Source organism: Falco cherrug, chromosome 3 (genome assembly GCF_023634085.1).
Source record: "Falco cherrug isolate bFalChe1 chromosome 3, bFalChe1.pri, whole genome shotgun sequence".
Taxonomy (NCBI): domain Eukaryota; kingdom Metazoa; phylum Chordata; class Aves; order Falconiformes; family Falconidae; genus Falco; species Falco cherrug.
The window spans coordinates 10,462,892-10,475,263 of NC_073699.1; the positions used below are offsets into that span (position 1 = coordinate 10,462,892).

Below are 12,372 nucleotides of genomic sequence, written 5' to 3' on the forward strand. Positions count from 1 at the left end.
CCATAATCCACAGGGGCAAGGGACATATGAGACTATAAGATGACTCCATTAGATAAATGCCATTGCAAGTGCATTTTCTCTTGAGTTCTTTTTCATTTTTTTGCCCAGGCCAGTTTGAGTGTTACCCATTAGTTAATATACTTTCTGTTTTTTTCTGGCAGAGGCATAACTTGCTGGGTACATATCTCTGTACTGCTCGTGTTTTCTGCATTCTTACAGAGATGTCAAGAAATAATGGGAATTACAGCGTGACCCACATTGGAAAATTTGAGGATATTTTTTTCCCAAAGGCTCTACGTTCTCTAAGGACTACTTTCCTTACAGCTTATGTCAGAACTTCCTCGTCAGAAAGCTGTTCTAAAATTTATAGTACCGCATTTAGTTTTATAGTCTTATATTTTATCATACAAGTTTGACTATTCCTAAAATAAAAAATAAACCTTTTATATTTCAGTTCAGTATATATGCTAAATACTGTTTTTAATGAAGCCTGAAAGCCCTTAACAACGCTTTTGAAAAATGTCAGCTCTGGTTACTAATTTCTCCTTTAACTGAAAGAATGTTGTCCCCTTTTATGTCCTTTATGAGACCCCTAATGATCCAACTAGTGGATTCCATTATCGGCTCAAGAAACCCCAGCAATGCCCGCAAAGAAAATACACTGTAGAAGAGTGCTCTTTACTGACCCTTTGGGAGACCAGGCTGTATCGGAAGTTCGTAGTTGCAGTACAGCATTATTAATTTTCCCCTTAGTTGTGTGGTCTCAGCCTGTTGCACTTTGGCATGTTGCTGTGCATGGATTTCATGGGTTCTTTCCAGGCATACAGTAATTATGTTCAGGTGACCCATTACAAAACAAAGGCATTGCTCACTTAGGAATATAAGTACGCTCTTTTCCAGATTGGATAAGTTTGGTGACCCTTTGTTACAGACGTGTGCCTGATGTAAATGGTTCCAAATACCAAGATTAGCCTGAAAATATTACACCTCTGTATTTGTGACTTAGTGCCTGCTTTTTCTTCAGTGTATATCTACTTACATCAGATGTAAACTTTAAACCTACTCTAATATCTGCAGTTTTCTCTTTAGCAATTGTGGTCCTTTTCATCACCCTAAGACGTAGCAAGAAGGAGCCTCTGATCATTTCAGAAGAAGATGTTCGGGAAAATGTTGTGACATATGATGATGAGGGTGGTGGAGAAGAAGACACAGAAGCATTTGACATCACAGCACTGCGGAATCCATCAGCTGCTGAGGAGCTAAAATACCGGAGGGATATTCGTCCTGAAGTGAAGCCTGTGCCCAGGCATCATCCCTCCTCAAGTCTTGACAGTATAGATGTTCAGGAGTTCATTAAACAAAGACTGGCAGAGGCTGATCTGGACCCCAGCGTGCCCCCGTATGACTCCTTACAGACATATGCCTATGAGGGTCATAGATCAGAAGCTGGATCTATCAGCTCTCTGGATTCAGCCACAACACACTCTGACCAGGATTACAATTACCTTGGAGACTGGGGACCTGAGTTCAAGAAGCTAGCTGAACTCTATGGGGAAATAGAATCAGAAAGAACAACTTAGTTGTAATTCCCGGAACAGAGAAGTCCCTAAACAACTGGAGATAAAATGACAGCAACGATAACAAAAAATGAATACAGTACTTGGAACTGAGCAAGTTGTATGCAGTTACTGTAGAACAAGTGCCCTTTTCGTATGTGAAACTGGGTTCTCCAATTGGAAGAAGGTCAAATTTTGAAAAATACAGAAAAAAAGAAGCTATTGTCCCTTGTGTATATTTTTTAATTGCTCAATGAAGTCTGTGGTACTGTATCTGTAACAATACCTAAAGTAAAGCCAAGCAATGACATTTTTATTGCAATATGCTTACCATCTCCAAGCTACAGTAAATTTATGGTCATGCCTGTTTAGGAAGATAGCTAACGGGGGAGCAATTCTCTTGCAGGTGGTTGTGATTTTGCATTTCTAGCTACGCTCTAGGCCTTGTGATCCCAATGTGAGGTAGCCAGTGGAGTTTACTACCAGTGTGAGAAGCGCTAACAGTCTGTTTGCTTTACAGAAGGGATCAGCCAATACTGTCCTCTTAAATAAACGGTCCTGTGATGATTTAATCTTATTGAATAATCAGGTTGCCTTGAGATGGTGTCATTTCATTATGCCCTTCATAATCTTTTCATCCATGACCAGCTAACGGAGGGGAGGCATCATTAGCTGTTAGCTCAAACATGGCTCTAGACTATAACACCAGACCTGCTCTGTTACTGCGTGCTAGAGGAACTGCTGTTTCCAGTGTTGTGTTTTTTGGTTTTGTCTTTTCACGGGAACATCGTTCATTTAAATGGAATGGGTCCAGCGTACACTTTATGCAGCAAAGCAGATGAAGCATAGGCTCTTTCAATAAAAACAACAATGGCAGCACCATTAAACTATACAGTTGTTTGGTTCACTGTGCTTCACTTACGTCAGTAGATGAAGCTTTTCAAGACTTTTTTCTGGTCTTAGTCCAGAAGCTACAACAGTCAGTTTAAAACAGAGTTCTTAATCATAATGTCTTTCTATTCCCTGTGTAACTAAAAGCAAAATAGAACTACTAGTAAGATACTGGGATAGCAAAAAATAAAACAAAGAGAATAAGATGATGATGCTTTTTTCATTTTAGTTCAATCTAGTGGTATTTAATTTTCCCTAGAGTAATTTCCAGCTAAGAGCAAGCTTTTTTCTCCCTATTTGAAGCATCATGGGAGCTTGGGAACATTATAAGTCAGTGGAGTAAGAAAAAAAATAAAAGTGTGTCATTATTGTGGTTCCTATGGATTAAGTAAATTGCTTTTCTATGTTAGTAACTTTTTAGCATTGCAGAACTGCTAAACAGTTCTGCCTAGCACTTCAGGCTGTTTAAGACCTAATCCAGCAAATTCTTAGGTTTTCCCCTGTTTTGTTTGAAACTTTAACCTTTTGTTTGTCTTTCTTGTGATAGTACTATGAGAGGACCAGGAGCTCAGAATAAAAAAATATCCAAGAAAGGTTATGACCTATAAGGCTCACCATCTATGGCAGTCTTCTGCTTCTAAGAAAATTGAAGCCTCACTTAGGAAAGTGGACTTCTTGCAGTATGCATCTTAGGGGGAACTGTGCAGAGCAGAAGCTGTGTACTGTTTTTTCAGTCCCTGGGCTGGTGTGGACAGTGATACAGATCTGTACACTCCGCTGGATTCCTTCCTATACATTTTAGGTGCCACTTACCTTCAGCTTAGTAGAGAAGGGTCTGTATTTATTGCTGACCTACTGTAGGCCACACAGGTGAACCAGAAGCCTTCCCTTCTTTACTGTGTGGTTGAGTAGGTCCTAGACGTGACTGAAATTTCTGATCAGTTATACTTTTCAGGATTTTTAATTTTTTTTTTATGAACTCTGTCCTGAGATGCTTTTGGTTTAAACAGCCTTCTGGAGAAACTAGCAAGTAGCTTTGTAAGAAACTTTTCAAACTCTAAAAAGTATTAGTTGCACTATAGTTTCAGAATTTGTTTTTACTATACTGTTTTGTTTGCAACTTGAAAATGGTAATGTTTCCCTTTTTGTCAACATCTGAACCCACAAGGCAATTTAGAGAGGAAAAAAACCCAGACCCTAAAATGTCCTGCTGATGGTTTAAAAGTAGTTTAATAATCTGTGTTCAGATTTATTTAAGTATTTATTTTTTTTATTTTCACCAAATACAAAATCTTCTAGAAATGCATTTATGGAGGCATTCTCATTGTAGACTAAAGTTAAACAGATACATTAATGTAGTGTTATACTCAAGCTGATAATGGTTTATGTATTGTATTTTTGGGGGGTAGAATTAGGATATGTTTCAGTTTTGTCCCAAATGAAGCAACTACTAGTGGCAGGATTTTATGAGGAGAAATTTTCTTTTGATTTAGAATGCTCTCGCTTTATGCCAACATGTGAATCTTTATATTGTATGAATAGAGTGCTAAGAAGAAAATCTTTCAGCATTAGTAGTACCATGGGCCATAATACTTTGTAGCACATCTGCATGAAAACTGCATTCATTGTTGTATTGTAATTTTGAGAGCCAGGTATTAGTTTTCTTTATGTCTCTTCCCTCTGGCCCTACACCGAAGCAGGGAAAATGAGTTGTGTTTTGTGCTTTAAGCAGTGTTCCCACCATTGTTTTATTTTTATTTGCATCATAGAACATCCAGGCTTAAAGCCAACAGAAGTGCAGTGATGTAAGCAAATAACCACTCCTTATGCTCACGATCTTTTTAAGTTAATGAGAGAAGGAGGTCATATCTCAGAGAAACAAGAATCTCCTTTTCACCGTTCCTGGTGCCCTTTCCTGCTGTACAGCACGTGCATCATAACCACAGCCCCAGGAATTCTGAATCCTTTAAAACTCTGCAGGGTTATTGAGACGCTGCTTCAGTGATACTGCGGTGTGTACTGTTTGGTATGTCCTATCCACAGTGATCACCAAATGTGCTTTTCTATCATGATACGTCTGCATGCTTGCTATGCTTACTGTTTTTTACTCAAATACACATCACAGTGCCGTGTTGTTTGCATGACAAATAGCAGAATATTAAATCTTCAGGGCCATAGAAAAAGGCCTCACGGTGCAGAAAGAACAGGTTTACAGATTTCTTTTCCTGATCCCACAATTTTTTCCTTTGGTCCTTTGTATCCTAGAAACAAATGTAAGCTGTATTTGAGAATTTCTACATTAACATTGATTAAACTAGAAGAAAAATAACACTGTATGCTATGGAGGGCATGATCATTTTGTAGCATTGCTGATTTAAACAAAGTATACATTCAGTGAAAGTATGGTGGGAAACTCTTTCCTAGTTTATAGTTACATTTGATTGTATAGACTTTGCTTAAAGCTTTCATGGATCTTTTGTGTACTCATATTCCCAAATATTTTCCTCTTAGCCTAAATGCCGCTTAACAACTAAATGCTGAAAACTGCCAGTTTTACTTACGCTGGAAGATACAGAGTACAGTTAAATGGCACATACACATAAAGTGGTGCTTAAGGGCTTTTCTGATTTACAATTTTATTTCTGCAACAACTATCCAACTAATTGTACATTTACACCAAATTAATTAGTTGCATTCTTCAAACAAACCCTCTTTCTTGTAATGGTGAGGGCACTCAGTACGCTGTAATCTTGACACATCATCTGGGAAAATTGCCTGTATTTTAAAATGTGAAAATATGTTGTCAACTTAACACCAGTCAAAAACTTCAATTAATACACTTCAAAGACAAGAAAGAGCTTGAATTCAACTGGCATTAGATTAAGATTCATATATTGAAAACAAATTAATTTGGTTATCAGTCTTACCATTTATTACATACACATAGAAGACTGTAAAAGTTGAAAGTAATTTCACTCTGTTATGCACTTTATTTTTGCATTCTTCTTAGAAAACCAAAATAATTGTAAACAATTTTTATTTTGAATTCTGATGCAGTTGTTTAATTTGTGAATACTGCAAGAAAATGTCTATGTGAAAATATTATCACTGGTATTTAAAAGCAATTACAAAAATTTCTGTGATCTAAGGCTTTGTAAAATCATCCTTTAGAAAACCTAACTATTGGACCAGTCTGGAATTAACCAAACTCATAGACTTACACAAAGGTTAACAAAGGAAATATTCTAAATGCAGAGAAGAATATGAAATTATGCTGCCTAGGGTTACTTTATGGATTATAAAGTTCTGAGACCTTGTACTTGCAGTACATATAAATGGCACAGTGCATTCTAAGGAACGTTAGGAGCATATTGGGCCATCCTTATTTTTCCAAAGTCTCCAAAAATACTTATATTTTTTTTAACAAAAGAGTAATGTAAAGTATACCTCCTTATGCAAGTAATTGTTACATTTTGTTTTAATAAACAAAAGGGACAAAATCCTTTATTCGTATTTTTCAAATAAAATATGGTCTTTGCTACGGTGATGGGTTATTGTATTCCTCATCACAGCTAGAATGGGTTACTTTCTCTTCACTCCTGTATGTTATACTCAGCAAAGAACTCTGTCCTTTAAGAATCAGATCTGATACAGCAGTATTAATGAGGTCAATGTCAGAAATGGTATGGTAACTAACTACATTTTAACACCTGGTATAGTCACTCAGTTGTGTCACTATTTCAAAGACTGTTCTACATTATTATTGCTACAGATGGGTAGGGGGAGAGAGAGACACCAAGAGATACCCTGCAACAGACTGCACTATAACTGCTAAATGGTTCGTTATTTTTACTTGTGGCACCTATTCCACTCCAGCCATCACTCTCCTAAAACTAAGATACATCATTATAGGATGAATACATTATCCACATGAGTGAGTTAGGGAATTGCACATCTATGAATCCAGATTGGTGTTAACAACCGGAGTTGTTATCTGAAGTTGACACACAATAGAAGGGAAAAAGCAGGCAAGGACATTCACAATGATGAAGCTCAGGCTTGCACAGGAATCATTCATAATTTCTCAAAAGAATTGACAGGCTTTACCAACAACTTACATTTTGGAAAATACAGGGATTACGGCTCACAAGGAACTTGTTGCATGCAAAAGCTTCTTTCCCAGACTGACATAAAATTCAAAAATAAAGCTAAGGCTGACAGGAGATGAAAGTGCAATTTTGTTATAGCACCTTACTCGCTCCTCTTTATTGCCTGCAGGCCGGTTTATATTGTGTGCCATCATACTGTGCAATTCCTGTATAAGCCTCACCACATCCCCAGGAAAAAAAAATATGGTAAAATAGTATTTACAAGACAAATATTGTCAGTGTGAATCTCAGTGCAAGTTCAGAGGAGGAGCTAGTGGTTTTGTGGGGGAGTTTTTTGTCCTCATATGCAGTGTTTCTTTCTAAAGAACATTTATAAAGATTTTAGATCATCTAAGATTCATTGAAGTTTCTTTTGGTTTGTTGGGGTGGTTTTTGTTGGGTTTTTTTGTTTGGTTTGGTTTGGTTTTTTGGTTGGTTGGTTGTTGTTTGGTTTTTACAAAGCTTACTATCTTCGTATATTATTGTTAAATTAAATTTTAGGTTGCTTGAAGTCCATACTACTCCTTCTACGCATGGTAAACATAGCTACAGAGAGTCTTCAAAAGCTAGAAAGTTTTGCTTATGAATTTAGTAGACGTTTTCTGTGGGCTTCGCAATTCTGTTTAGTGTTTTTGTGTTGTGTAACTCCTCACAAATACATTAACGCAACTCAACCTTTAATTTAATCAAGAAGGCCCTGAAGATCCAAGAAACTCCTTCCACACTAGCTGCCTCTAAATTTGGTTTGTTCTGGAAGTACATGCAGTAGAGCATATTATAGCTAGTGGGCGGTTGGTACCAGCAGAAACATTCTCATCCAGCAAGGCAACCTTCAAAGGGGAAAAAGGACAGTGGGATTAGGACTTTTAGAGGATTATAGGGCACACAGAGCTTGAAAGGTGTTAGATTCCTAGCCAGGACTGAACAAAATCTGGGTCCATGTTGGTTCTTGTCATCATGTATGTTCAATGTCCAAATAGCTGGTGAGCTTGAGGGAAAGCCCAATAAAGGTTCATGTAAATAAATGAACTGTTCAAATATCTGAGCTGCCACATCTTCTGCTAGAGTTGTGGATAGGAATGGATCAGTTTGTCAGCCTTACAGTGTGAACACAATTTTGAGGCATGCTGCCATTCTAATATACACCTTTACCTGACACATTAACTTTTTGGAAACAAATTACATTGCTCTTCACTTTTTTCTGAACATTGTACATTGTTTACTTAAACTCTGAATTAATATCCATGTTCTTTAGAAGTAATGCTTTCCTGTGTCTTCAGAATTGATTTGGAGACCAAGAACCTTCAAGAAAAATTCAGCCCTGCTTTGAAGTGTCATGCAGAGCATATCTAACAACAAACATCATGATAGGATTTGGGTTGGGCACTAATCAAATACTGGTTGTGTACAAAAAGTTCACTCATACTAAGCAAACTAATTTTTTGTTATTTTGGTCCTACTGATTTAAAACTGCTGAAAGTGTAAAGGTACATGAAAATATACACCTCCTGATGATGACACGAAGACTATGTTTGGTTTTCTTAAAAAAGAAGTAAAGCTCACAATCTGTACTATTTGCAACACTTTGAACTCACTCTTTTTGTTCAAACTTGTATTTCCTAGTTAGTTTCAATACTTTGTGCTACATAAATTTTCAACTGGGAAATGGATGAGTGATTCAGAGATTAAAATCTTTTTAATCTCTAGCTGCTATAACTATTAAAAAAAGACTGAAATTGAAAACTACTGTATTTATGAAAGAAATTGGATTATCAGCTCTGAAAAGCAAGTCACTTGAATATGATGATGCTAATAATAAAATTAACAGTGTTCTTCTTCTTTCTTACTTGTTTTTATCATAAAGCACCAAATTAGAAATTGTGGTGCCATTTCTTCTATTGTATGTCTCTAAAATGTTTCAAACTTGACATATAAACAGAACATCTCTTTGAATGAGGTGTCTGTTAGTTCTGTTTTGTCCATCCCAAGACAGATTTTTTTCAAAAATTGTTTCATACAGAGAATTCTTTTAATGTAGAATGCCAAAGTATCTTTTCAAGCATTAACTAATTTAGTTATATAACGGCAAATACGAGATTTTTCTGAGAGAAGGAGATGAAAGGCAAACTAAATCTTAAATCTTGTGTGAGGAAAACAAATTTAGACTCTTCAGGCAGATCTGAAACCACCATCCCGTAAGCATATTGTATCCTATGTAGTAGCATTATTAAAAAATGAAAATACCCCTCTCTAGCAATCACTTCATATTGTGTCTTGATTTTCCAAATGAATATTTCTTGTGGCTCTGTCATGCTTTTTTCAATAGTATTTTATTGCTTCAGTAAGACTCACTAAATTTTTGTGAGAAATTTTCTTCTAATTTCCTCAGAACATTAAGAAGTTACTTCTGTTGAATTTGATGGGAAGTCTGTCAGAAGGACTGTTCTCTGACAAAGTCGAGCTTCTCATGAAAATCTGCAAGGACTAATCAATAAGAGTGGTCAAAGCACGTTATCCTGGATGTGGAAGATTGGCTTCAGAGCAGAATGTTAGATGGGAATCTCCCAGTTCAATTATCCCTTTATCATAATCCCACATCACAAATTTAATGGAATTTTTACTGATTTCTTAATCAGTATTTTTCAGTAAAACAGCATTCTTATTTTCTGTCAAGCTCTGTGGGGCTGAGTGATCCTGAAAACGTGAATTATGTATTGTTCACTTTATATCCCCCTTTATTCTTTCATGTTGTTTTCTTTCTTTTCTACCCCCAATGGCCCCCTCTTTGTGCTGGATGCTTGAAGCACTGTAGTATAATAATTTATCTTAAGAATGTCAGGGGAATCTAGGAATAAAACTTCATCTCCCTGAAAAATGGAAACATTTATCAGTGCTATGTGATGCCAAATGTACTAATCTTCATTTTTTTACTCTGGGGCAAACATTTTAATGGAACATTACATAGCCCAATTCCTTACCTTTTCCCTGTGCATAATAATACAACATTCAAACCAGTTTCTGTGATAATTTAAACAATCTTGGTGTTATTAACCATTTATATTGGGCAAGACCCTAGTGTCCTAGGTCACATAGAAAATGACATTAGTTGTGTAAAGCATTTCTGGCTTAAAAGGCAAGTTTTCTAAATCCAGTGTTCCAAAGCAAAGATTTGTAAGGGAGGGAGGGATTGTAGGAAGCATGAAGAGCAGTGGAAGGACAATAGAGTAGATGATAGCAAGTATCAAAGGGCAGAGACAATTACTGGTGAAAAGTAGAGGAATGAAGCTGGGTTAATTAACATTGGTAATATACAGCTGTGGTCTGGCTTCAGGGCTGGCGGATTGGCCGATGTAGATAAGGTGCAGCTGTGGCTGGTTCTGTTAAGTGGTTGAGAGCCAGTGAAGAGAGAGCAGCCGAGGAAGAAGCAGAGACAAGGGAGAGAACACATGCCCTGGATGAGGTGAGGAGAAGGCAGCAGAGGGACTGTATGAAGAGTGTGTTGGTATGAGATGGTAAAAGACCTTATTGTAGCTTGATAGTTTGGAGAGTGCTGTGACAATTGGTGCCCTGTGTGAGGCGTTCAGATTATGAGACTAAGCGATAGCAGTGATGGTTGTGCTGGGAGATGTTTGAAGTCTTGAATAGTAACAGCGGTGCTCAATGTAGCAGAGACAGGTAGGGACAGCCTGGGATCCAGATCACATTGAGATAGGTGGGAAGAGCCTGGGGATCTGGATCAGACACCAGTAAAGGTGAGCTGTTGGGATCAAAGAGAAGGAAGCCTGACTGCTGCGGAGTTAAGAGACTGAGGGTAACAGGCAGTAGCGACAGAGTACACGGCCAGGTGGTCCAGCGGGAGCAGGTCCAGCTAGACAGTGGTGATGGCTGTGCCGGGGGAAGGAGCAGGAGCAGTGTGGTGCCACAGGTGGCTCCCAGTGTTGCTGCTGCTGCTTGGCCTGGCGGTATTCTTGCCAGTGTTTGTGTGCTTGTTGAAGGTGTCTCCACTTGTAGAAGTGGGTGACCACAAGGGTGTTAAGAAGTTTTTTGGGCCACAGAATGATGTGTTAGTACTGTATTCTAGATCTGCTGTTTCTGAAAGCTCACTCAGTTTACTGTCCAGTGTGACCCAAGAGGTGATAGGACAAGGCACTATAAATTCATCAGAACCACCCTCTGAAGAAATCAAATTCCCAGATGCTACAAAAGCAGATAAGAAGAAAGGTGATCAACCTGCAGAAGATGAAAAGCCCAAGATAAAAGTGAAGAAGGAATAAGAGTATGAGTTCAGGGACAAGTTGTCCAAACTATATGAAAAGCTTATTTGTAAAGAGTTTGTGGTGGTTGGTAAAAACATGAGTTATGAAATGTCCCTGACTTTTTTTTTTCTTCTTAACAAGTTGTCCAGACTGCATGAGAAGTTATTTTTAAAAAGGTTATGATGATTGTTAAATACCTGAGGTATGAAATGTTAAAAAGGAAAAGGGGGGAACTATAGAGGACTGTATAAAAATATATTTGTAAAAAGATTGTAATGATTGTTAAAAGCGTAAGGTATGCAATATTTTTTTAAAAAAAAAGGGGGGGGGGGGGGAGTTGTAGAGGAATGAAGCTGGGTTAATTAGCATTGATAATGTACAACCGTGGGTTGGTATCAGGGGTGGTGGGTTGGCTGATGTAGATAAGGTGCAGGTGTGGCTGGTTCTGTTAAGTGGTTGAGAGCCAGTGAAGAGAGAGCAGCCGAGGAAGAAACAAGAGCAGAGAGAGCGAGCCCTGGATGAGGCGAGATGAGGAGAAGGCAGCAGAAGAACTGGCATGAAGAGCGTGTTAGTATGAGATGGTAAAAGACCTTGTTGCAGCTTGATAGTTTGGAGAGTGCTGTGACAGTGAAACAATCTGAGATTAGTCATACAATCAATAAAATACGTAGTGACACAGGACAGATCTTTCAGTAATGTATTACAATTATTACTGTAAGGCTTTATGAGTTAATACTACAATATTTTGACATTTTCTGCAAGATTTATGGCATAGTCATAAATAATACAAAATCATGTGATATGTAATGGGGATAGATCATGAATTCAGAAAAAATACAGTGGAAAAAGAAACACTTAAATGTTTATTTGTGTTTCTTTCCACTATTCAGCTAATTTGTATATACACTAATTTGTATTGCTGATATTGTAAGTACCCCACATTGCTGCATCAGTCAGGTACATGCAGATTCCCACTGGTATGCTTAGGCTTTTCGCTTGCTGATTTTACACATGGATTTTGAAAATATTTAGTTTGTTCTGCTGGAAGCTTTGGACTGTACTTTTGTAATGAAAAACTACTGCATTTTTTTACTTCTGGAGCAGAATTTTAATTTTTTGATAAAGATTTCACGTGGCAAGAACAGTGACTGTAGCCACACAGAGGGCTGCTGGTGAAAATGGTCATGTGTCTACTTAGAGGAATGTATTACTTTTTGCCTGACTTGTGTCCACACAAAATATTGGCAGAGTGCACAAGGCATTGAAGAAAGCTTCTGTCATGATGTACATAAAACCTCTGACTCTTTTCCAGCTCTTTCATGTCTAACCAAATTTTAGATTGAGTTTAATATGATTTTTTATCATACTTTTTTAGCTTGTGTGGAAAAAAGTCCAAAGAATACAGACATAATTTAAAACATGGAACATAAATGCACAATATGTTCACCTTATGCTATATTCAGCTTACTGTCAAAGCTTTATCCCTACAAGAAGAAAGTGAGAAGGGGCAAAGTCTTTGGC

At 37.5% G+C, this 12,372-nt stretch overlaps 1 protein-coding gene across 7 annotated transcripts in view; it reads left to right on the forward strand.

The window, feature by feature from the left end:
* The window catches only part of CDH18 (cadherin 18), a 337,159-nt gene extending 326,219 nt beyond the window's left edge, over positions 1-10,940 (forward strand). For 6 of the 7 annotated variants that reach the window (XM_027812997.2, XM_027812999.2, XM_027812998.2 and 3 more), the window contains one exon: positions 1,078-10,940. In XM_027812997.2, coding sequence (XP_027668798.1) covers positions 1,078-1,580 — 503 coding nt within the window. In that variant the 3' untranslated portion in view covers positions 1,581-10,940. The remainder of the gene's footprint in view (positions 1-1,077) is intronic. The other variant, XM_055706002.1, reaches the window with a different exon arrangement.
* Positions 10,941-12,372: the final 1,432 nt, after the last annotated feature.